We start from the raw sequence: 27,134 nt of genomic DNA, 5'->3' as shown, positions 1-27,134 counted from the left end.
AAAGAAAGAAAATGGGGGGGGGGGGGGAAGCTACAGAGGAAGGCAACAGACACAAAACGCTGGAGGAACTCAGCAGGTCAGGCAGCATCCCTGGAAAGGGATAAACCATCAACATTTTGGGCCAAGACCTGATGGAAGTTCCTCCAACATTTTATGTGTGTGTTACCCTGGATTTCCAGTTTCTGTTTGTATTTACAATTTTTATGGGCCTCAGCTCGTCTTCTGTGCCATTTTTCCATACCTCCCTATTCCTTGATATTTATCCAGCTAAATATCTATCAGAGAGAGTACTGTGCAAAAGTCTTAGGCATGTATGTATAGCCAGAGCACCTGAGACTTCTGCACAGCACTGTATTTGTCAATGTGGAGTGGACAGTGAGTCTGTAAGTCTGGCAAAGGATGTTGGGAATGGTGAGGGTGGAGTGTCACAGGAGGGGTGTGGGACAGGTGGCAGAAAAGGTGTGCCTGGGCGAGGTGTGGTGCGGGTGCAGACGCACCCAGCCCTGAGACACCAGGGAAGGTCAATTGATTCCAAAGAATTGGTTTATTGATTATTACACGATGTCTCACGGGTGCCACCAGACCCCTCCCCTCTCCTCAACCACGATCCCCTTCTCCCTGCCCCGTTCCCATTCTCAGTCTACAACAGAGACCCATATCAGAAGCAGGTTTATGGGGGGGGTGTCACATGATGACGTAGGATCGAGACGTTGGGAATCCAGCTCCCTCGTAAAAAGTAATGAAATAGGGTTTAAATGAAGAAGAATTAACAAATACCTACTAGAAACTATTTATAAGCAACTCAGGATTATCTTTTGATGTGGCTCCTAAACCGAAACAGAAGAAAGCTACTACTTCGAAGACTGCGCAAATTGGCGGGAAAAAAGGCCTAACCGTCCCGGCAAAGCCTCGGACTCAAGTTGGATCTCCTCCCGGAGAAGTGCATGGCACTTCTGATGATGCGGGACAGGAAGTTGCAGCAATGTCGGCGGTCTCTAAGAAGAAACGGCAAGAACAATGCATGCGCGAAAGTATGCATGAACAGATATTAACAAAACTACAAATCTCAACTACGGCTGGAAGTGAAATTGGAAGTGAATCGGAAGTAGAAACAGACTCTTTGGGAAATTCAGAGGAAGATGAAGAGGAAAAGAAGGAAGAGATTAAAGGAGACATAAAAGATATCCTGATATATATGACGAATGAATTAAAAGCTATAAGAACAGATATAAGAAGGATGCAGAATACACTCGATAATGTGGTGGAAAAACAAAAGAAGATAGATAATAAAGTTAAAGAGATGGAAGTAAAAGTGGAAGAAAACACTGAAGGAATAGATAAGATATAAGTCAATAATCTTGCCTGGACAATAGAAAGAAAACGGATGATGGAAAAAATGGATGCACTTGAGAACTCTAATAGACGAAATAATATTAAAATTGTTGGTCCTATGGAAGGTACAGAGGGAGAAAATCCAATAAAATTCTTTCAAGAATGGATTCCGAAAATTTTGGAAATTAAAGAAGGAAGTCAAGTAATTGAAATTGAAAGAGCACACAGAGCTTTAAGGCCAAGACCTCAACAGGATCAAAATCCAAGATCAATTTTGATAAAATGCTTAAGGTACCAAGATAAAGAAATGATCTTGAAGGCAGCTACTCAAGGTGCTAAAGAGAGAAATGGGCCATTGATAATGGAAGGGAAAAGAGTTTTTTTTATCCAGACATAAGTTACGATCTTCTGAAGAGGCGGAAGGAATTTAATCCAGTGAAAAAATCTTTATGGGAAAAGGGCTATAAAATTTTATTGCGCTACCCAGCAAAATTGATAATTTTCCTGGATAATGGAGAAAGAAGTTTCTTTGTTGACTACTGGAAAGTGGAGAAATTTGTACAAGAATTACCTGATGTCCATGAAGAGGAGTAAAGAATTATAGAAATGAAATGGACTAATGACGAAGACTGAAACAAGGTTGGACTTGATGGACATTTATAAGGAAAAAAGAATAGTCGAGGAGTATTAATTGGGAATAGAGACATTAATTATTTTCTTTCTTTTCTTCACTAATATATTTTTTTTTTGCGGGGGAGCTGGAGGAGCTCCTGATCGATGGCTGCGAGTTTCACGTGTACAATCATGGTGATTGCCATGACCCGTAAAAGGGAGGGGAGGGTAATGTTGTGTTGTTTTTATTCGCAACATTAGTGGGAGGGTATTTTGTTTTTTTTCTTATATATTAGTTATCTTTCTTCTATTTTACTTCTTTTTTGCCTGGATGGTTGGGGAGAGACTCATAGCAACATGGAGAATTTTAAAGAGTTCCCAAGGTATTATGAATGATTAATTTACTTAATTTTTTAAGTTTTAATGTTAATGGAATTTAATGGACCTGTGAAAAGAAAAAGAGTTTTAACATATATTAAGAAAATGAAAGGAGATATAGCTTTTTTACAAGAAACACATTTAACAGAAACAGAACATAAGAAATTAAAGAGAGATTGGGTTGGAAATGTTATTGCAGCTTCATTTAATTCAAAATCGAGAGGAGTTGCAATTTTGGTTAATAAATCTTTACCAATTAAAATACAAAATGTAATAATTGATTCTGGGGGGAGATATGTGATTACACATTGTCAAATTTTTTCAGAATTATGGACTTTTATGCACCAAATGAAAATGATGCAAGATTTATACAAGAAGTTTTTTTGAACTTGGCTGATGCACATGATAAAATATTATTCAGAAAGGAAAAATTAAAACATTTACATCTTGTACGTATAATTTGATTCAAAATTAGACAATTAAATCAGGAATTCATAAATCAAGACAAAAATGGGAATCTGATTTGAATGTTAAAATTGATGGAAAAAACTGGTCAAGATTATGTTCTGATAGTATGAGAAATACAATAAATGTTCGATTTAGATTAATACAATATAATTTTTTACATCAATTATATATAACACCATAGAAAATAAATAGATTAAATTCAAATATGTCTGACCAATGTTTTCGATGTAATCAAGAAATTGGTACTTTTTTACATTCTGCTTGGTCTTGTTTTAAAATCCAACCATTTTGGATAAATTTAAGACTTTTATTGGAACAAATTACTGGAGTACAACTCCCACATAGTCCACTATTATTTTTATTAGGAGACATTGAAGGGATTGTACCGGAACTTAAATTGAATAAGTATCAGAAAAAATTTATAAAAATTGCATTGGCAGTAGCCAAAAAACTTATTGCAGTTACTTGGAAATCTGATCTATATTTATCTACGGATCGTTGGAATAATGAAATACATAGTTGTATTCCACTTGAAAAAATTACGTATAATCTAAGAAATGAATATGATATATTTTTGAAAATTTGGTTCCCATACTTACAAAAGATAGGATTAAATACATAGGTCCTTTGAAGATAAAATTATAGTAATTGGGGAAAGTAAAAAATAAATATCAAAATTATTTTGAACTCCATGGAGCATTAGAGGGGATCCTCCGATATCCAGGCAATCTTTCTCTTCCTTCCTTGTTTTCCTTTCTTTAGATAAGGGTTGGGGGGGGGGAGGGTTAAGGGGAGGGGGGGAGGGGGGGAGGGTTAATATTATTTTTCTTACTATTTTATCATCACATTTATTCTTTGTAATTTCTAAAATCTAATAAATAAATAATTAAAAACAAAAGAAACAGGTTTATCATTGCTCACATATGCCGTGAAATTTGTTGTTTTAGTGGCAGCAGTGGAGCGCAATACATAAAATTACTACAGTATTGTGCAAAAGTCTTAGGCACCCTAACTATATATATATGTACTCTATCCCAGCTCCATTCTAAAGACTTCCAAAGACCCAACTTCCATCAGCTGCTGAGAATTCCAGAGATCCAACTAGCTCTGTACGAAAGAAAATTCTACTTTCGTCAGTTTAAACGCCCAACCCATAAAAAGACCTAATTTTGGGTAAGTCACAAAGACAAGAGATTCTGCAGAAGCTGGAAAGAGACAGAGCAACAAACGTACATTTATTTTTTTATTTTTTTATTGAGATGCAGCAAGGAAGAGGCCCTCCTGGCCCCCCGAACTGTACCGCCCAGCAACCCCCAATTTAACCCTGGCCTAATCACAGGACAACTTACAATGAGCAATTCATTTAGCAATTGTTACGTCTTCGGACTGTGGGAGGAAACTGGAGCACCCAGAGGAAACTCACAGGGTCACAGGAAGAACACACAAACTCCTTACAGATAGCAATAGGAACTGAACCCTGGTTGCTGGTACCGTAAATCGTTGGCTGAACCACTATGCTACCATGCCATGCCTTAAATTTACGTTGAACTTTTTTTTAAAACTTAGGGATACTGCATGGTAACAGGCCCTTCTGGGAATTGAACCCTGGTCACTTTCGCTTTCATAGCACTGCGCAAACCTCTGTGCTGCTGTGACCCACCCCCACAATCCTGGAGGAACTCATCAGGTCAGGCGGCGTCTACGGAAAGGAATAAAGAGTCGACATTTCAGGCCGAGACCCTGGATCAGCGCTCAGCTTCTTCGGGGATGAAGCATGTAATCAGGCCATAAAGTATGTGAAAGATGCTGGAGGCAGACTGCAATACGGAAAAAGGGGTGGGTACAATTTCAACTCATTCCTGACGGTGATCGTCTGGGAGTGGGCCACCTTTAAGGCATGGCAGAAACACACAGCAGGTCAGACAGCAAGGGTGAAGAGGGAAATTACTGATGTGTGAGAATATAGGAATGGGTCTAAATTGTCTAAAAAATAAGTGATAACACATTTAAAACAGAGATATGGTGCAATTTTTCTGCTCAGAGGATTATATTTGGCATTCAATTCCTTAAAAGGAAAAATAATATAACAATCACAGCAAAATCTGAAAAGAAAGATTTTGGGGGAAGAATGAGGAGTGTTGGAATGGCTCATTCAAAGGGCTATCACGAGACGATAGGTTAGATGGTCTCCCAGTTTGCCATCAGATTTTATAATCAAGTTACTGAGTACAGACACTCCAAGTTCCATGAATATTCAACTGCATGGAGTATCCCCACAGAGCAGACTCACTAATAATGTGGGAAACTAACACCCACACGTGGCCTCCCTGTCGTCATTCTGAAGGGTTTCTTTTGTTACCTTTCTATCTGAAGTGGCGTCGGTGATTTCACAGTGTCCATCAAAAGCCAGTTCAGACCAGTTATCCACATGTTCATCTCCTCTTCCGAAGTAGCTGTGAAAGAGATCAGGATGGAAGCTTGAGAAGGGGTCTAAACAATCCCCAAAAACTAACCCGTGGTGCTGGTGGCAAATAGGTAGTGTGTCTACACAGAGCCAGCACCAATCAATCTAATATTGGAATAGAATTTCCCTTTACAGTATCTCGTTTCTCCTCTAATGGAGCATAAATGTCATTCACAATTACATTATAGAAAATCTGGAACCAGTTATAGGCGGTGAAGGGATTTTTTTTACATCAGCCTTCGGAAGGGCCATTTATTTCCTATTAAGATACTGAAAGGCTGCTGAGTTTGCAAGTGGTGAGGCAATTCCCTCTCCCCATTCTCTCCTCTCTGCCAAACCACTTCTCGATCATCACAGAGCCACCAGACAAACAGTCATAGAACGGAAACAGGACAGTAATCGATGACCCCAACTAAACCCAGATATCGGGGCTTCTCCCCTCTTCTGCTGGGCGGAAGATACAAAAGCTGAAAATTAGGACAGCTCGACCCTGCCATTGTAAGACCGTTGGATAGTCCTCACGTGCGACAAGATGGAGACTTCACCTCACAATCTACCTCGTCACAACTGTGTGCATTATTGTCCGCCTGGACTGCACTTTCTTTGTAACTGCAACACTTTACTCTGTATTCTGTTATTGATTTCCTCCCGTACTACCTCAACGTACTGATGCATTGAAATGATCTGTGTGGATGGTATACGAAATAAAGATTCTCCCTGTACCTCGATACCTGAGGGAAAAATGATGCTACTTGATGCTGAGGTACATCCTGGGACGCGCTGGGACACATCATCAGTGATGTAGCCTGGGGTCATCGGGAGTTTCAGATCGTCCAGTATCAGACACCCTCACCCAAGCGACCCAGGGTTGATCAGACCCTGGTTTGTCTCCTATCCGTAATGGTCCACAGCTCACACCTATCGATCCATAGGCATCCGGAGACTCACTCAGCAACCTCTGTGATGGTTCCGATGGCTCTTTGCCAAGGAGGAAGCAGGTTCTGCACAGCTACCAGCCAGCAAAACTCTAAACCCCAAGCCTACAGGCTCACATCATGCCCTCCACCCCTGTCTCTGGCACTGCTCTACCAGCTCCTGGCATGTAGCTTTCTTACATTCAAGCACTCCCCTCAATCCAGTCTTCCCAAGGCACTGTCAGCTCCACCATGACCACCTGCTTTAAGGCTTCTGACAGAATTACCATGTCAGGCCTCAGGGATAATGGTGCGATTAAGTCAGGCAATTTTAACTTCTTGCCAGGATCGATTTTCAGTTGCCAGTCAGATACCATGACGAGCAAATCTGCAGGTGATCTGGGCCGAGGCTGGGGTTGGTCTCTAGCTCTGACAAAGGCTATGAGTGTCTGGGTTAGCAGAGGTGCTTCCCGTTGTTAATAGCCAAAGAGATGCTTTCTGCCACTGCCTTACGCCGTTGGTCACAGCACCAGCGGTAGCAGTCTTCTCCTAAGGCTTCTGGGTTTCAGGGCTCCTCTGCCAGCATGGAGAGGTCATGATGGTGCCTCACTTTTAATTTTATTTGCTAAACATCTTGTCTAGGGACCTCACATGGCTTAAGGAGGCCTAAGGACAATTTGAAATCAACCTAAATATCTAAGGTGCAAGTTAATACTGAGATCAGTTGGTTTTGATGCCCAATATGAAACTGATTACAAACATGGAAAAGAGCTCATGGAGCTGGGGGATTACCTGCGAGACTGAGTGTTTTCAGTCGGAACTCCATCCCATATAGAATGACAAAACAGTGCGAGGAGTCAGACTTGGACAGGTCGGCTCTGGCTGTGTCATCATGATACCGTTCAAAATCCCGGGAATTCCTTCCTGCGCGGATCTCCTTGATTTCCCGAATATCGACTGAAAGAGAAACAAAATTTTCCTTTTGAATCTGGTTGTGTTCTTCCACTGCTAGGTGGCTCAGGTTTACATATCCAAAGGCTGAAATGTGGAGGACACAATAAATGCTGGAGGAACTCAGTAAGGCAGGACGCGTCCACGGAGGGTGAAAAGAAAGTTGACATTTCAGGCCTGGTGAAGAGTCTCAGCCTGAAACGTCGACTGTTTATTCCCCTCCATTGATGCTGCCTGACCTGCTGAATTCCTCTAGTGTTTTGTGTGTGGCACTCAAGGTTTCCAACATCTGCAGAATCTATTGTGTTTAAGACAGAACAAATGCCATTTTCCTACTGGTTCACCTGTCCCTGTCAGAATCTGGTGTGAAACACCATCCGGCAAAGATGAAAACTGCATTTACCACATTAAATGCCCACTTCAGAGTTCAAACTACTCCAGGAATAATGTTCGACCACAGAAATACCACATTACCCACTGTGACTCTCACCAACTGAAAGATGTCATCACACTTTGGCCATTTAGCACTGCAAGACAGAATAATACTACATTTACAAGACACAAGGCCATTCAGACCATTGAATTTGTGCTGGCCAAAAAAAATCTCATCTTAATCTCACCCTCCAGCAAGTGTTCTGAGATTTGCAGGATGTAACTTTTCACATTCATTCTATATGTTTAGTTTACTTACTACGACACAGAAAAAGGCTATTTGGTCCATCTAGTCTATGCCAGCTCCCAGAAGGGCAAACCCATTCAACCCATTCCTCATCCCCTTACTTTGGTGTACACCTCTGCTACTTATCTACATTAAAAGGTGATCCTCGAAGTATATTTGTTACCTTGAGATTCATATTCTTGCAGCCAGCCACAGGAAAACAAAAAAGAACAATAGAATCCACAAAAAAAAACACACCCAACAAACACCTCCAAACATTCAAAGTGTAAAAGAGCACAAATCGTGTAAATAATTTTTAAAAAAGTAAACAATAGTGAATGTGAGCTGCAGAGTCCCTGAAAATGAATCCACAGGCTGCAGAGACCTTGAGAATGTCCCCAGGTCGCAGAGACCCTGAAAGTGAGTCCACAGGTCTCAGAGACCCTGAAAGTGAATCCCCAGGCCTCAGAGACCCTGAAAGTGTCCCTAGCTTGCAGAGACCCTGAAAGTGAATCCCCAGGCCTCAGAGACCCTGAAAGTGAATCCACAGGCCTCAGAGACCCTGAAGGTGAATCCACAGGTCGCAGAGACCCTGTAAGTGAGTCCACAGGCCTCAGAGACCCTGAGAGTGAGTCCACAGGGTGCAGAGACCTGATAGTGAGTCCACAGGCTGCAGAGACCCTGAAAGTGTCCCTAGCTCGCAGAGACCCTGAAAGTGAATCCACAGGCTGCAGAGACCCTGATAGGGAGTTCACAGGCCTCAGAGACCCTGATAGTGAGTCCACAGGCCGCAGAGACCCTGAAAGTGAGTCCACAGGGTACAGAGACCCTGAAAGTGAGTCCACAGGCCGCAGAGACCCTGAAAGTGAGTCCACAGGCCGCAGAGACAGTTCAGTGCTGGGGCAAGTGAAGCCAGTCCAGGAGCTCGATGGCTACAGGGTAACGACTGCTCCTGAACCAGGTGGTGTGGAATACTGGACTCCTGCACCTGCTGGCTGATGGTAACAACGAGAAGAGCAGTAGATAGTTCAAACACAGGCAGATGGAACGGGCTCAGCTGGGGTCCTTGGCTGGTACAAAGTAGTGGGGCTGAACTTCGGTTCATTTTCTACTCTCTGGATCCAAATAGTTGAGCAGTATACCTCCACATTGATGGCAGGGTGGAGATATGCAAGGTGCTCCTTCCCTCCGCTGGCCTGCGGGTCATCCTTGGGCAAAGTGTAGCACCTGCTCAGCTCCCCAATCAGGGCCACGTGAAACCATGAGTTTAGGTTGTGGGTAGTCATGTGAGCAGCTGGTGCAAATCACAAGTCCTGGTTATGTGACCACTGACACCAGGCAGACAATCTTTGAAGAGTGTTGATAATGGCTGGGGTCACTGACATTGCCCAGAAGACAATGGCAAACCACTTCTGTAGAAAAATATGCCAAGAACTATCACAGTCATGAAAAGACCATGATCACCCATGTCATACAACACATAATAAATGTAGGAACAAATGTTAAATATCCTTTTTGCTGCTGTCGTTTTAGAACCAGGTTTGGACAGTTCCAGTCAGTGGCTCAGTTGATGCAGAACAGCAAACACCAACACTCTCAATGATTGAGGAACTGCCTCTTCCCCTCTGCTGCTAGATTTCAGAATGATCTGTGAACCCATGAAGTACTACTCCTTCATGGCAAACCACTCCTGTCGAGAAATTTGTCAAGAACAAGCATGGTCATGGACAGGAAAAAGAATAAGAACACCAGATGGAGGACCATGATCGGCCATGTCATAGGCACCAGCACACGAAGATGATGATTAAACCGGAAGCCCTGCATGAAAGCCAAACAATTCTGGCAAAGATATGCAAAACCCATGGAGGCAGCACCCAAGGTCAGAATCGAACTCGGTTAACAGGCGCTGTGAGACAGCAGCACTAACTGCTGCATTGCCACACCCATTTCTATATTCCTCATCCTTTCAGGTGGTGAATTCCACATCCTTACTAGTATCTGGGTGATTTATTTTTCTTCTTTCATCTCCCCTTTAACCCTTCTACCGATGACTTGAAGTAACTCTTCAAAAGACAGTGCCTCAAGAACGTGGAGAAGGTGGCATCCATCATCGAGACCATAAGGTACAGGAGCAAAGTTAGGCCATTTGGCCCATTGGGTCTGTTCCACCATTTCATCATGGCTGATCCATTTCCCTCTCAGCCCCAATCTCCTGCCGTCATGCCCTGACCAATCAAGAATCTATCAGCCTCTTCTTTAAATATACCCAATGACTTGGCCTCCACAGCCACCTGTGGAAAGGAATTCCACAGATTCACCACACCTCTGGCTAAAGAAATTCTTCTTCATTTCAGACATGCCTCGATTCTGAGGCTGTGTCCTCTGGTTTTAGACCCTTCACCATCGACTTTATCGAGGCCTTTTAACATTTGGTAGGTTTCAATGAGATCTCCTCCCCCTCATTCTTCTGAATTCCAGTGAATACAGGCCCAGAGCCATCAAACCTATCTCATCTGATTAGCCTCTCAATCATGGAAAAAATTTTGTGTCAGAATATCCTTTCTCAGATAAGGCGCCCAAAAGTGCTCACAATACTCAAAGTGAAACCTCACCGGTGCCTTACAGCCTCAGCATTTAAACCTTGCAGGACATATGCTCTTCTCATTTCTACCATCAAGGAAGAGGTACACGAGCCTAAAGACCTACAAAACAACACGTTCAAGAACAGCTTCTTCCCCTCCACCATCAGATTTCTGAACAGTCCATGAGCACTACCTCACTGTTCTTCTTCCGCACTACTTACTTTTTTATATATCTTTTATTATAACTTACTGCAATTTTTTTTGTCCTGTACTCTACTGCTGGCACAAAACAACAAATTTCACAACATCTGTCAGTGATAATAAACCCGATTCCGAAAAGCCCAGCTGAATCTTGGGGAGAGGCTGCCTAAGCTAAAGAGAGGCAAACTTTGGAAAGATCTGAGTACAAGAATATCAAAAAGGAGGCATGTATCTATTTTCTGTCTGTTTGTATTGTGTTTTGTGTTGTGTGTTTATTAAGAATAATTTTGTCATGTGGGTTGGGACGTGGTAGAAGTGACGAGTATAGTTACATATTCATACTTTTATCCTTTGTTCAGTATCAGTCTGGTTAGATCGGGGGTAGGTTGGCAGTATGTAATTTTTTTTTTGTTGATGGCTAGCGTCGATGTAAGCTTAACGCTAATGCTCAAGTCTGAATATGCTAAGATCGCTTATTTCGTAATATCGCTAGTTTTAGTTTCTTTTTTTATTGTTACAAGATTGTTCACTTTTGCTGATTTCTAAGTAAAGGATCAAACAGATTTTCTTCAACTTAAAACTCTGTTACTGTGAAGTGCGTCATACAGTGTCACACCCACCCCCCGGATTTGTTTGTTTTAAAGCGACCACTACATGGCGTAATTTGAGTGACCAGTGGACTACAGTGGGTGGGTGAAGTACAGCGAGCTGAGATGTGTCGTTGCTTTTGAAGGAGGTCGCGTTAATAAACCTGACTCTGATTCTACTATTTTTTCCCCAAGTCTGGTTTTTGACCTAAACTCAAAATATAAATTTCCCAAATGCCATGGTGGGATCTGAACTTTACCGTCAAGCAATCGGTTACTTGTCTTGCTACATATCCACCGTGCAACCACACCCTGCAATAAAGCACTTTGTCATCTATGATGTGCTTTTGGAGTGAAGCCGTTGGTAGGAAATGCAATAGACATTTTGCTCTCAGCAAGCTGAGATAATGAGGGTGTAATGCACTTATTTTTCAAAAATGATCATTGAAATATAAATATATTCGGGGAAAGAGTTACCCTGCTCTTTGACATTGTGCCAAATTTTACATCTACCAGGGATTAGTTGAGATACAGATCTCATTGGAAGGGCAGCACATCCAAATAGATTTTATTGCTTAGAAGGGGAAAGGTGTGAAAAGGGTTTAAAGAGTACAGAGAAAATTTACAACATTGCTGCCGGGACTGGTTCTGGGTCTGTACTCCCTGGAATTTAGAAGGATAAGGGGGGAATCTCACTGAAACCTTTTGAATGTTGAAAGGCCTAGACAGAGTAGATATGGAAAGGATGTTTCCCATGGTAGGAGAGTCCAGGAGAAAAGGGCACTGCCTCAGGATAAAGGGACAGCCTTTCAAAACAGAGATGCGGAGAAATTTCTTTAGCCAAAGGGTGGTGAATGTGTGGAATTTGTTGCCACATGCAGCTGTGGAGGCCAGGTCATTGGGTGTATTTAAGGCAGAGACTGACAGGTTCTTGACTGGACATGGCAACAAGGGTTACAGGGAAAAGGCCGTGAAACGGTGAAAAAAAGGATCAGCCATGATTGAATGGCAGAGCAGACACGATGGGCCAGATTGTTTAATTCTACTCCTATGTCTTATGGCCTATGGCCCTCAATGTCCGAGTTGAATGTCAAAATTATACTAAATCTGTTCAGCCCACACTTGATCCATATCTCTCCATTCCCTGCCAATACACATGCCTGTCTAAAAGACAGTTAAACAAGCCAGTGTTGTATCAACCCATTCTAAGCAATCATCACTCTGTGCGTAACAAGGCAACATCTGCCTCTCACCAGGATTCAAAAGCCATTTCATCCCCTCTTGAATATAATCAAAGGCTGAGCATGCACAATGTTCATGGGCAAAGAACTCCAAAGATTTACTACCTTTGAGATGACATTTCTTTACATCTCAGCCCTGATCCCTGTTCTGAACCTAAACGTAAATTTTGGACACGACAGGGAGTGAAACTCTCATCCCTGCATCCACCCTGTGAAGCCTTGCAAGATTCTGCAGATGTAACGAGAATCTTGCGTCTAACTGGTTGCATCACCGTCCGGTATGGAGGGGCCACTGCACAGGGTCGGAAAAAAACAGCAAAAGTATGTAAATTCAGCCAACTCTGTCAAAGGCATTAGCCTCCCCAGAATCGAGAACACCTTCAAAATGTGATGCCTCAAAGAGGCAGCATCTGACATTAAGGACCCCCTTCACCGTGGACATGTCCTCTTCTCATCGCTACCATCGAGGAGGAGGGACAGGAACCTGAACGTAGACACACAATGTTTTATGAACAGCTTCTTCCTCTTCACCATCAGATTTCTGAATGGACACTGAACCCATGAACACTTGCTCACTATTCTTCTCTTTCTTTTGTTCTCGTTTTTCCCTTACTTACCTAATTTATACTTATTTATTTAATTTATTGAGATACAGTGTGGAACAGGCCCTCTCAGAACTTTGAGCCATGCCGCCCAGCAATCCCCCAATGTAACCCCAGCCTAGTCACAGGACAACTCATAATGAACAGTTATCCTACCCACTGGAATGGCTTTGAACTGCGGGAGGAAACCCACACGGTCATGGCAAGAACGTCCAAACTCCTTACAGGCAGAGGTGGGAATTGAACTCGAGTCGCTGGTACTGTAAAGCGTTGTTCGACAGCATGCTACCATGCCACTACATATTTATGATAATTTATAGTCTTTTGTATTAGTATGTATTGCAATGCCACAAAACAACACATTTTATGACGTGTCAGTGATGTTAAAGCTGATTCTGAATTTGGCGTGTTTCAACGAGCCCACCTCTCACTCTGCTAAAACCTTGAAAACACAGCTGCACTCTGCCTCAGAGTATCCCAGAATGCTTGGAATCGGTCTTTTGAGCCTGTGGTTGGGGACGCAGACTTATCCCCACAACCAGCCAGAATCAACTTCATATACACTCCATGAGCTAAAGTGGCAACATATCCCATCTAGCTGGGTGTTTTTGTTTGGGATGAATTCCCAGGAGGTCCTGACACCGACACATGCAGTCTCTTAGTGGAACCATTTCATCCAGGTGAAGTTTCAGTACTTAAACTCAACGCCTTCTCTTGGCTGCAGATGGCTCTCCCAGGATCTTTCCCAAGTGGTTCAGGGGAACGGTGGAGCAGACTTGATGGGCTGAATGGCCCAATTCTACTCCTGTGTCTTGTGGTCTTCAATTCTGTGATAAGTGGCTCTTGAATGACAGCTCAATGGATTCTTTGAATGTTACGTAGATCAGACCAGAACTCCAGTCAGGTGGAGAATCTGTAGTTAAGCTGCCCATTTATTCCTCCAGAGGTTTCTAATTAATTTCAGAAGCTAGGAAACATAAAGGCAACCAATGTCGAACTATACCAAGACGTTAACACCAATGTTAAACTATGCAGAATTTATTTACCTAAATCTCCCAAAACAACCCTCTTACACACCAACCCTTGTATAGGATCAGCACGGTTTCTGCACGGGGCCAAGAGGCATTTACTCATATATCATATTACTTATTTCTCTTGCAACTTGTTTCCGATTCAGTCGTGAAAGGCTGCCTGTTGGGGGGGGCAGGGCAGGGCAAACAGACGGCATGCTCTGACTGGCCAAAGCTTTTTTACCAGCTTCTTCCAAACCCACATCATCCATCAATCAAAGACAGCAGGCACGGGGGAATGGCATAAACCACAAGTTCCCATCCAAGACAAACCATCCCAATGTCTATTAGCTTCCAGCAATCCAGGGATTTGTTACCACAGCTAGGTTTTGACTGCAACACTGTGAATACTTCAGTCTCTGAAAATACAGTTTACCCAAGGGTTGCGGAACTTCTTGTACAGAATTGCCTGACTGTGTGCGTAGTTAGAAATATACACCCAGTGGTCACTTTATTAGTGACCTCCTGTACCTAATAAAGCGATGACTGAGTGTATGTTCATAGTCTTCTGTTGCTGAAGCTTTCAGAGCTGCTCTTCTGCACTCCACTGTTGTACCGTGTGGTTCCCTGAGTTACCGTCACCTTCTCGTCAGCTTGAGCCAGGCTGCCCATTCTTCTCCTGACATCTCTCATTAACAAGGCACTTCCACCAACTGAACTGAAGCTCACTGTATGTTTCCTGTTTTCACACCATTCTCCACAGACTCTGAAGAAAAATCAGCATTTTCAGAGATCCTCAAATCACCCCTTCTGGCACCAACAATTATTCCACTGTCAAAGTCACCCAATTCACACCAACACACACAAAATGCTGGAGGAACTCAGCAGGTCAGGCAGCATCTATGGAAAAAAAAGTACAGTCGACGTTTCAGGCCGAAACCCTCTGGCAGGACACACGTTTTGAGCGTGTTGGTCAGATATCCAGCTTCTTCAGATTTTCTCTTGTTTGTAGATCACATTTCTTCCCCATTCTGATGTGTTGTCTGAACAACAATTGAATCTCTTGACCATGTCTGCATGCTTTTATGCACTGACGTGCTGCCACATAATTGGCTGATGATAATTTGAATTAACAAGCAGGTTTACAGATGCACCTAATAAAGTGGCCACTGAGAGTATGTTTGGCGTTCAAATTAGGTACCAAATTATTCCATAACCAAGTTAGATAAAGCTCAGTTATAATCTAATTGAAAAGTTTAGCTCAGTTCTACAGAACCGTGCAAAAGCCTTGAGCACATATACATTTGCAAGACAAAGTTAGTGAATCCTTTGCAATTACCTAGTTTTCTGCATTAATTACTTATAAAATGTTGTCTGATCATCATCTAAGTCACAATAATAGACAAACACAATCTGCCTAAACTAGTAACACACGAAGAATTGTACTTCTTGTCAGGACTGAGTACACCATTTAAACAAACACAGTCTAGGTTCAAAAAGTATGTGAACCCCTGGGGTAATGCCTTCTACTAAAGCTATTTGCAATCAGGTGTTCCAATCAATGAGATGAGATTGGAGGTGTGGATTGTAGAGGTGCCCTGCCCTAAAAAAAAGACACAGAAAGTCAGGTTACTGTTAGAGCCTGCTCTTCTCTGAAAGATCTGTTTATGCATGATCAGAGCAACTTTCAGAGGTTCTTTAGAGATACATGAAGCAGAAAAAGGCTACAAAAGCATTTCTAAAGCCCTGACCGATCAGGAAGTGATCAACTTCCACCTTAAAAATACGCATGGGCTTGGCCTCCCCTGCAGATTGTGGCAGAGCATTCCACAGGTTCACTGCTCTCTGGCTAAAAAAATTCCTCCTTACCTCTGTTCTAAAAGGTTGCCCCTAAATTTGAGGCCGTGCCCTCCAGTTCTGGATACCCCCAGCATAGGAAACATCCTCTCCACATCCACCCTATCTAGTCCTTTCAACATTTTGTAGGTTTCAATGAGATCCCCACGCATTCTTCTAAATTCCAGTGAGTACAGGCCCAAAGCTGCCAAGCACTCCTCATATGTTAACCGTTTCATTCCCAGGATCATCCTCGTGAACCTCCTCTAGACTCTCTCCAATAACAGCACGTCCTTTCTGATATCTGGGGCCCAAAACTGTTGACAATACTCCAAGTGCGGCCTGACTGATGTCTTATAAAGGTTCAGTGTTATCTCCTCGCTTTTATATTCTATTCCACTTAAAATAAATGCCAACGTTGCATTTACCTTTTTTTACCTGACACTCAACACTCAATTCCTGATTGGAATATTTGCTCTTTCCAATCAGATCAGACAGAGATTCACCAATCATTAACATCCACGTACATTCCCCCAGACTCCATAAGAATGGCGCTTTCCGGAAGCCTGATTTCGCATGGTCAAGACCTCAAGTTAATTTCTGAAAAAAAATCTATCTGATGTTGTATTTATTCAGGGAACCTGGTTGCTACTGTAGCGGTGTGCTACACGCAGCGCTAAAATTACGACAAGGAGTCGGTAACTGCAGTCGAAGGAAAAAAACTTTATTCGAAATCTTCAGCTTCACTTTTAAGCCTCCCTCAACCTGCCCCCCATGGCGCAGCGGCTCCAAAGCCCTGTGCTCGCAACCCCCCGTAGGCTATCTAATTGTGAGTTGGTTCGGATGTGCCAGGAAATGGGTCGCCACACTACCACATTTAGGAGTCTTGCCCGAGGACTCCTAAGTTCCTCCGCACCTCTGATGTTTGAACCTTCTCCCCATTTAGATAATAGTCCACATTATCGTTCCGTTTACCAAAATGCATTATCATACATTTCCCAACACTGTATTCCATCTGCCACTTCTTTGCCCATTCTTCCTACTTGTCTAAGTCCTGGTGTAATCGCATTGCTTCCTCAGCACTACCTACTCCTTTGCCTATCTTTGTATCATCCACAAACTGCCACAAAGCCATCAATTCCATTATCCAAATCAATGGCAAACAATGTGAAAAGTAACAGTCCCAATACTGACCCTTGAGGAACACCACTAGTCACTGACAGCCAACCAAAAAAGGCCCCCTTTATTCCCACTTGCTGTCTCCTACCAGTCAACCACTCCTCTATCCGTGCCAGTATCTTTCCTGTAACACCATAGATTTTATCTTGTTAAGCAGACTCATGTGTGACACCTTATCAAATGTCTTCTGAAAATCTAAGTAAATGACATCCACTACCTCTCCTTTGTCCACCCTGGATAGAAACCAAGCTGAATTTGACTTATCATTAGTCTCCAAGTACCTCAGAACCTCATTCTTAATAATAGACTCCAACACTTTCTCAACCACTGAGGTTAGGCTAACTGGCCTCTGATTTCCTCTCTTTTGCCTTCCTCCCTTCTTAAAAGAGTGGAGTGACATTTGCAATTTCCCAGTCCTCCAGGAGCATGCCAGAATCCAATGATTCTTGAAAGATTATGACCAGTGAATCAGTGAAAAGATTCTTTTCAGCAACCTCTCTCAGGACCCAGGGATGAAGTCCAGTTGGTCCAGGTGACTTAACTACCTTAAGACCTTTCAGCCTGCCTCGCACTTTTTCCTTTGTAATAGCAACGGCACTCACTCCTGCTCCCTGATGCTCACGGACCTCTGGCACACTGCTGGTGTCTTCCACAGTAAAGACAAATGCAAAGTATCTATTAAGTTCATCTGCCATTTCTTTGTCCCCCATTACTACGTCACCAGCATCATTTCCCAGTGGTCCAATATCAACTCTCACCTCTTTTTTACTCCTTATACAACTGAAAAAAAATTGTTTTCACTAGTGAGAGATTTCCAAACATTGTGTCATATTTTCAAGATAAATGGTTGGTCATTGAGGTATTGATCACGTGGATAGTCAGAGGGTTTTTCCCAGGGTTGAAATGGTTAACATGAGAGGGCACAGTTTTAAGGTGCTTGGAAGTAGGTACAGAGGGGATGTCAGGGGTAAGTTTTATATGCAGAGAGTGGTGAGTGCGTGGAAGGGCTACCGACCAAGGTGGTGAAGGCAGATATGATAGGGTCTTTAAAGAGACTCCTGGACAGGTACATGGAGCTTAGAAAAATAGAAGACTATAGGTAACCCTAGGTAACTTCTAATGTAAGTACATGTTTGGCACAGCTTTGTGGGCCGAAGGGCCTGTATTGTGCTGTAGGTTTTCTATGTTTTTATTTAAGACTGGGATGCATCAACATTTCTTTTAGTGGGAAAGTGGTAAACTTCTGAAATTCTCAATTCCATACAATTGTAATGATCGATCATTAGAGATATTTAAAGTAGAGATGGATGAGGTTTTGAAATGGTGGAAGTGGTAGATCAGCCATGATCATAGACAATTTCAGCAGAGTTGAGGACTCAGGTTTTCCTGTGAAGTATTTCTGATGTGCATTCACAGTTCTGTTGCAGAAAAGGCGACAGGTAAAATGCATATGGAACAAGCCCCGAACAAGAGCAACGTGACAATAATATTAACGTTGTGGCAAAAATGATGGACAGAGCTCCCTTGCTGTTCTTTGAAATAGTACTGCAGCAACTTTTACACAATCTCCAAAGCAATTAAAACACACAGAGGGTGAGCACTGCAAGCAGCCAAGCCATACACACTTACAATAGTCTCTCATGCAGCCAACATGTCATCTGCTGTGTCACAACCAAAGCAAAGTTAGATTGGATAGAGAAGATGTGTGTGTGTGTGTGTGTGTGTGTGTGTGTGTAGGATAGAGGCACACATACAGGAGAGGGGGTGGAGAGAGGGGTGGGGAGCGAGGGGGAGGAGACGGGGATGGGGGAGGAGGGGGTGGAAAGAGAAAGAAAAAAGAGGGGAGGAAGACTGGTAGCGCAGATTGAGAGGGTGGAGGGAGAGGGTGGCGGGAAAGGGGAGGAGAGAGGGGATAGGGAAGAGAGAGCTGGCAGGTTTAAGGGCCAAGTGACCTACACCTGCTTCCCCCCCCCCCCCCACCCGCATGACCATCATTCTTCTCCTACTCTATAAACTGGCTCACCTCCCAGTCTGTGACCTGCCTACCTGCCTCCAATGAGGTTCACGGGAATGATCCCAGCAATGAAAGGGCCAATGAGTGTTTTGGTGGCTCTGGGCCTTTATTCCCTGGAGTTCAGAAGAATGGGAAGGAATCTCATAGAAACCCATTGAATATTGAAAGGTCTAGATAAGAATTGATGTGGAGAGGATGCTTCCAGTAGTGGGGGAGTCTAGCACCAGAGGGCACAGCCGCAGAATACAAGGATGTCCCTTTAGAGCAAATATGACAAATTTACCCAGAGGGTGGTAAATCTGTGGGATTCATTACCACAGACTACTGCACAAGCCAAGTCATTGGGTATATTTAAAGCGGAGGTTGATAGGTTCTTGATTATTAAGGGCATCAAAGTTTACAGGGAGAAGGCAGGAGAATGGGGTTGAGAGGGGTAGTAAATCAGCCATTATTTATTACCCCTCTCAACCAGAGCAGAGCAGACTCAATGCATCGGATGGGCTAATTCTGCTCCTATGTCTTATGGTCAGACTAAACTGCCTTCAGTTTCCTGAGGTTACTGTACTGGGATGGCAATAGAGAGGACGCAACTTCTCATTCATTTTCATTGTCTGCAACTCCAGTCAGGCGTGAGTGATTCAGGCAGGAATGAGCCCAGAAGACATAGGAGCAGAGTTAGATAATTTGGCCCAGTGACTGATCTGCCGTTCAATCGTGGCTGATTTATTTTCCCTCTCAACCCCGGTCAGGTCATCGGAGTTTGGAGTTCACTTTCAGGGTCCTCTGTGAGAAGGCTCGTATGTTCTTCCCATGTGCGTGTAGACTTCCTCCGGATGCTCTGGTTTCCTCCCACAGCCCAAAGATTACAGGTTGATAGGTTAATCGCTTATTGTAAATAGTCGCAGCTCAATGGCTCGCAAGGGCCTGCTCCGTGATGTATTTCTAAATAAGTAAGTAAAATAAACCTTTGATACCCTGTCTAACTAAGAACCTATCAACCTCCACTTTAAATATATCCAACCCGATACTCCTGCTTTTGAATTTATTTCCAACGCTGAGGAAAGGAATTGGTTCCAGTACCATCACAAAATGGAAGGTCATTGCTCACGAAGCATTAGCAATGGGCTCAGGAATTCAGTGGCAGTGGCTTCCTCCCTCAAGAACATCAGCCAACGGGCCAATTGGAAAATAACAGTCAGTCCACGTCAAGGACATCTTAGGCTTCCAAAACTTGCACACTGGAACGTTAAATTTTGAGCGGTCCGGTGCATCGAATGCCAACATAACTGCTCTTCTGTTCCACCACAACATCTTCAATCGACCTGCTGGCACAGCACTGACAAAGAGAGGGAGTCTCCTTCTCTACACCCAGCTCCTTGGGTTTTTCATGCTTTTAATGGAACACTTAAGTAGACAGCATGGCCCTCAGCCCATAATGTTGAGCCAAACTACATAAACCCATTAGACAAGAGGTCTGCAGGTGACAGAGCAACACAAACAAAATGACTGGAAGATCTCAGCAGGTCAGGTAGCATTTCATGGAGGGAAATATTTTTATTTCATTAATTTTTGAAAAATTTATTTATTTGTTTGTTTAGTGATACAGCACGGAGTAGGACCCTCTAGCCGCACTACACAGCAACCCCCAACAAAACTGATTAACCCTCGTCTGATCACAGGACAATTTACAATGACCAATAAACCTACCAACCGGTACATCTTTGGACTGTGGGAGGAAACCAGAACACTGAGGGAAATCCCACACATTCCTCAGGGAGGATGTACAAACTCCTTACGGAGGGCACCAGAAATAAACATCAAATTCCTGAACAGTCCACGCAGCAATAACATCGTGCTAGGAGTGTCTTAAACACTCTTGTGCCCCCACCACCCTCACAACTCTGTGTAAAACAAAACTTGTCTCGTGCATTTAAAATGTCCTTCTCCTTCTCTCCTCATCTTAAATACGTGCCCTCTAGAGCAAAAACATTCCAATCATGGGAAAAAGATACTGATGTTAGGTTTTTGTACGTATAATTAAGTTCATAAGAGTTTTTAAAGTAAGTTTCAAAGTAAAAAATAAAGTCAATGTGAGCAGGTTTTAAAATCCCCTGAACAGACAACACACTTCAAAATCATTGTGAACATCACAGACATACTAAGTAGTTATGTGGTTTCCACAAACGACCAAAGCTGATATAACCACTAATTATTCATTAAAAGTAAGGTTATAACTAAGCTTAGATTACTGTTAGCAACTTCTTTGACACTTCCCCAAACCTGTGACCTTCTGCAACTTTCTGATCCAGGATAAATGGCCCAGTTTGCTTAAATCAGTATCAGAATCAGATTCACATGTCATGAAATGCTTTGGTTTGTGACAGCAATGCAAGTGCAAGACAAATCTAATTATGATAAGTTACAAAAGATAAATAGCACAAGCTGAATAGTGAAGTAGAGTTCAAGGACTGTTCAGAAATCTGATGGACCGGAGGAAAAAGCTGTTCTTTAAACGTTGAGTGTGGGTCTTCAGGCTGCTGTACCTCCTCCCTGATGGTAGTGTGGAGAAGAGAACACGTCCACAGTGCTGAGGGTCCTTAATGAGGGATGCACAGAGTAACTTTCCTGCTGTTCCAAATCAGGAACTTTAGAGGTAGCATTATGGAAGAGGCCCAGCTTGACAAATGTCTCCTTACCATGCCACTTTGCTGCTACAAAAGCCTGAAGTCCCTCATCAGTAGGTTCAAGATCAGCTACTTCCCTCCAACCACTTGGCTCGTGGCATAATCAGCATAAAAGTTCAAAAAGTTCAAAAGTAAATTCATTATCAAAGTGTGTATATGTCACCATTTCTACCATTAAATTCATTTTCTTGCAGGCATTTACAGCAGACAAAGAAACACAATAGAATCAACGAAAAGCTATACCCAAAGACTGACAAGCAACCAATCTTTAAAAGAAGAATGTGCAAATGCAAAAAGGTAAATCTGAGAGCATGAGATGTCTGACCTTAACTGCTACTTCGGTAGAGCAACACCATGACTAATTGATCACTTTACACTGAAATGAACATTTTCAATTTCAATAGTGCTTTCCTATAAAAGTTGTGTATGACTTCTACTTTCTTCTGAATGATATGTATTCAGGACGGTGCTATGTGCCTGCGATGCTCCGTACATGTACTTGTGCAGTTTCACTTTACTGAAACTGGAGGCATATCTGCCCCCTTTCAGAAGGCACACATGCTAAATGTTGTGGGGCAAACGTGTATGCGCGATTGGAATGCAACGTTTTTTGGATGATTATTAGAGCCCTTGATCACATCTCTCAAGCGTTTTCTCTGCTGCACTAATATAAAAGTGTTGTTGCTTTGCTGGTCACTGCTGCTCCCTTGCCTCTGTTTCAGCACCACCGTGGAAACCTTTGTAGAGATGCTCCACAGCCACAGTGACACCGGTTCAATCCTGACACTCCCAAAGACGCTTGTGCAAACACAAAGAGACTGCAGATGCTGGAATCTGGAGCAACACCTTAAAAGGCTGGAGGAACTCAATGGGTCAGGTAGCATCCATGGAGGGAAATGGATGGTTGATGTTTCAGATTGAAACCTTTTGCCCATTCAGGTACACAAAATTATGAGGGGTATAGATAGAGTAATTGTAAGTGAGCTTTTCCCACTGAGGTTGGGTGGGACTACAACTAAAGGTCATGTGTAAAGGGTGAAAGGTGAAATTTAAGGGGAATACGAGGGGAAACTTCTTCACTCAGAGGGTCGTGTGAGTGTGGAATGAGCTGCCAGCCCAAGTGGTGCATGTGACCCTGATTTCAACATCTAAGAGAAGTTTGGATAGGTACATGGATGGTAGGGGTATGGGAGGCTATGGTCCGGGGGCAGGTCAATGCGAGTAGCCAGTTGAAATGGTTCAGTGTGGACTAGATGGGCCAAAGGGCCTGTCACTGTGCTGTACTTTCCTAGGACTTTATGACCTGGACTGAAATGTTGTCCATTTCCTTCTGGGGACTGTAAAGTTTGCAAATTCTCCCTGTGACTGCATGCATTTCTTCCAGATGTTCCGGCTTTCACCCACATCCCTAAGGGACAGCTATAGCTCAGCAGTTTAATTAGTCACTGTAAATTGCCCCTAGAGTATGGGTAATTGGTGATATCTGGGGAAACTGATAGAAACACTGGCAAAATAAAAATGAAAGAAAAAACAAACTGCTGGAGGAACTTAGCAGGTCAGTCAGCATCTACGGAGGCAGAGTGTTGGTCAGCGTCTTGGGTACAAAATCTCAACGGTCACACTCTGCCCCCAGAGACCACCTGACCCAGTGACGCCCTCCAGCGGCTTGCTCCTTGCACCCTATCACAACATCTGCTGTCTCCCGTGACTCAGAAATAGAAACAGGACTAGTGTAAGGTTAATGTAAATTGGCATTTAATGGCCAGCACAGTCTTTTAACCGCGGGAAGAAACCCACGCACCCTTGGGGAGAACGCACAAACTCCTTACAGGCAGCAGCAGGAAATGAAGCCCTGTCACCTGTACTGTAAAGCGTTGTGCTAACCCGGGGGTCGGCAACCCGCGGCTCCGGAGCCACATGTGGCTCTTTTACGTCTGTGCTGCGGCTCCCTGTTGCTTTGGGAAATAATTGGTTGTGGCGACCCTTTTCCTGGCACATCCGAACCAACTCACAATTAGATAGCCTACGGGGGTTTGCGAGCACAGAGCTTTGGAGCCTCTGCGCCATGGGGGGGTAGGTTGAGGGAGGCTTAAAAGTGAGGCTGAAGATTTCGAATAAAGTTTTTTCTTTCGACTGCAGTTACCGACTCCGTGTCGTAATTTTAGCGCTGCGTGTAGCACACCGCTACATGGTCAGTATTTAATTAAAATGTATTTTATGTTAGTTTGTTAGTTTTTGAAATGTAAATCTAAATCTGAAGATTATGGTGATCTTGTACAATCTAAATAAGACGTTGTGGCGACCCATTTCCTGACACATCCGAACCGGCTCACAGTTAGCCAGCGTTCAGGCTAAGGGAGATAGCCTATGGGGGTTTGTGAGTACGTGTCTTTTGCAGCATCCGCGCCCATGGGGGGCGGGTTGAGGGAGGCTTAAAAGCAAGGCTGTTTAGTTCGAATAAAGCTATCTTTGACTGCAGTTTACTGACTGCGTGTAGCACACCGCTACAACGTGTTTTTATCGCTGGCTGTCCAGAGGGGAGGTGCTGAAACGCTTTGTCGCGTGTCTGGAAGAAGTGAAAACTTTCCCGGGCAGCAAAGGGCTCAACTTTCCTGAGCTGGAACAGCCAGAGTGGCTGGAAAAGCTACACTTCATGGTAGACATGACAGCGCACCTGAACACGCTGAACACAGCTCTTCAACGGGGTAAGGACGTACAGCCCTGCACATGTTGGAGGATGTTTTGGCATTCCAGCGCAAGTTGACATTGCTTGCCAGAGATTTACAGAAAGGCACATTGTCTCACTTCCCCAATTTGAGAGAGTTCAAACAAGGTCACGACATGATAAATTCGGAGTATTTACATTCTGCAATCATAGCAATGCAAACATCGTTTGGGAAACGCTTCTGTGAGTTCAGAGAGGAAAAAAAACACATTATCCTTCCCGGTCACTCCCCTAAGCATCAATCCATCCCTACTGAATACGACTGCATTGTCAGGTATGAGTCAACCTGAACAAGTATGATAAATATTTTAATTGCCTATTATTTTACGTATATTCATATGTTTTCATTGTTCAGTGAAATAGTCCTTTTATTTTTCAGGTTGACTGCTGGCTGACGTTATTTTTGGTTTGCTGCTGGCGGCAAATTTAAGTTTGGCGTTTTTCATAAATACAAGAAGGACTCAAATAGACGTTGAGTATTTTACTTAAAAGTAACCTTCAACCCAATGTCTTTTTTTCGGAGTTCAAAATGTTTTTGTTGCATGCAGAAATGTAATTTCGTTTTCTCTGCAGGAGTTCATCAATTTCATAAATGCAACACATTATAGTTTGTTTATACATAGCATAAAGGCAAAACAAAACGTTGTATGCAGTGTTATTTCATTTTAAATGTTAAACGGGTTTTGCAGCTCCCAGTGTTTTCTTTTCTGTGTGAAACAGGTCCAAGTGGCTCTTTCAGTGGTAAACGTTGCTGACCCCTGTGCTAACCCCTGTGTTAATGTGCCACCCTACGATCATTCTAACCTTTCCCTCCGAGGTAACCCTCCTTTACTCTAACAGCAATGTGCCTATCCAAGGGTTTTGGGGACTTTGAGGTTCCTGTTGCATGTATTCCTGGATTCTGGTTACTGGTCTTTTTTTTGCTGATTTTGAGCAGTTTGGGCGGGGCAGTTGATACGGACCGGGGTACTTCGGCAAAGAGTGGCCCGACGGCCTGCTTTGCCTACTGGTGTGGCGTTGAACCGAACACAGCAATCCTGAAAACAACTTGCTCGATGGTTCACACTCTAGGTGCCATTCACTCGCTTTTTTAGCATTAGCACAATTTGTACTTTTTTTTTTAAATCGTGTGTTGGGTGCTTGATTTTTCTTCAATAGGTCCCATGGCTGTTTTGTGGCTGCCTGCGGAAGGATGAATCTCAGAGTTGTATCCTATATACATACTTCGATAGTAAAAGTGCTTTGAAACTGTAACTTTACTGTATCTGGTTTTACCACCACCCCTGGCAAAGCATTCCATGCACCTCCACTCTCTGATATTCCCTTAAACTTTCCTCCAGTCACCTTAGAGTTATGCCTTCTCAGGGTAGTCATTTCCGTGCTGGGATAAAGACGCTGGCTGTCCATTCTAGCAACGCTTCGTACGGTCTTGTACACCTCTTATCTGTGCTCCTCTCATTCCCCACTCCAAAGAGAAAAGCCCCAGCTCACGCAACCTATGACATGCTCTCTAATCCAGGCAAGCAACCTGCTTAGATTTCTCTCTCTCACGAGCATTTAGCATTCATCACTCAGGTACTCGCCTGCCGTAAACCTTATTAAAGCTGAATGAAGTCTACCGATTCCAGTGAAGAAGTGCTTAAAGAATGCAGATATCTGCCAAAAAAAGTGGTTTCCTGCCCCAACAAAACGTGACCTATATTTCACAGATGAAATCAAAAGCACATATTTTTTAAAAATCTGTTTGAACATCTTTCAAAGTCTGAAAGTTCTTTTTCAAGTTGCAGCTTACCCAATAGAAACAGCACTTGCCACACCACACTAACCCAAAGCATCAACTTTACCCGAGTAGCAAATTAAGATATCTTGGCCTTTGCAATGATAAAACAGAAATATTTTTCCCTCTGTGGTCAGGAGATTGATGGTGGGGTCTATTACTCGGCATCATCTTGGTGCAGTATGACAACTATCATCAAGATAAGCACAAAGGGTAAAATTCCATCGACGCCACCCCAACGCTGCACTTCAGTATTACGTCAGATACGCCCTTCCTGAAGTAACAGATGTGACATTTTTCCATTTCCCCTCCACCACTGCTGTCCGACTGAAAATGCTAAATTTGCATCAATTTGGATGTTCATAAAATTATTTCAACTGTGGTTACTGAATACTTCCATCCCTTTCTCAAAAAGCAGTCGGCATAATGAAAGACTGCACCCACCCCAGACATTTTCTCTTCTCCCCCTTCCATCGGGCACTAGATTTTGAAAATATCCTGGAAACATATACCGCCAGGTCAGGCTCAAGGACAGCTTCTACCCTGCGTTATCAGACGATTACATACACTCAGCAGCCACTTTATTAGGTACCTTCTGTGCTTCCTGTTTTAACGTGTGGTTATTCGAATTACTGTCACCTTCCTGTCAGCTTGAACTCGACTGGCCATTCTCCTCTGACCTCTCTCATTATCAGGTTTTCACCTACAGAACTAATGCTCACTGGATGTTTTTTGCTTTAATCTGTACACTCTAGAGACTGCGGTGCGTGAAGATCCCAAGAGATCAGCAGTTTCTGAGATACTCAATCCACCGTCCTGGCACCATAGTCAAAGTCACTTAGATCACATTTATTCTCCATTCTAATGTACGGTCTGGACCACATCTGATGCTTTAATGCACTGAGTTGCTGCCACATGA

At 43.2% G+C, this 27,134-nt stretch overlaps 1 protein-coding gene across 2 annotated transcripts in view; it reads right to left on the bottom strand.

Moving 5' to 3' along the window:
• plcg1 (phospholipase C, gamma 1) overlaps positions 1 to 27,134 on the bottom strand; it is a 193,499-nt gene that overhangs the window by 111,905 nt on the left and 54,460 nt on the right. For both annotated transcript variants that reach the window (XM_059980817.1, XM_059980816.1), the window contains exons 2-3: positions 6,961 to 7,125; positions 5,150 to 5,243 (exon numbers count right to left, since the gene is read on the bottom strand). In XM_059980817.1, coding sequence (XP_059836800.1) covers positions 5,150 to 5,243; positions 6,961 to 7,125 — 259 coding nt within the window. The remainder of the gene's footprint in view (positions 1 to 5,149; positions 5,244 to 6,960; positions 7,126 to 27,134) is intronic.

Source organism: Hypanus sabinus, chromosome 9, assembly GCF_030144855.1.
Source record: "Hypanus sabinus isolate sHypSab1 chromosome 9, sHypSab1.hap1, whole genome shotgun sequence".
In the NCBI taxonomy this organism is placed as follows: Eukaryota; Metazoa; Chordata; class Chondrichthyes; order Myliobatiformes; family Dasyatidae; genus Hypanus; species Hypanus sabinus.
This window is presented reverse-complemented; position numbering and strand designations above follow the sequence as displayed.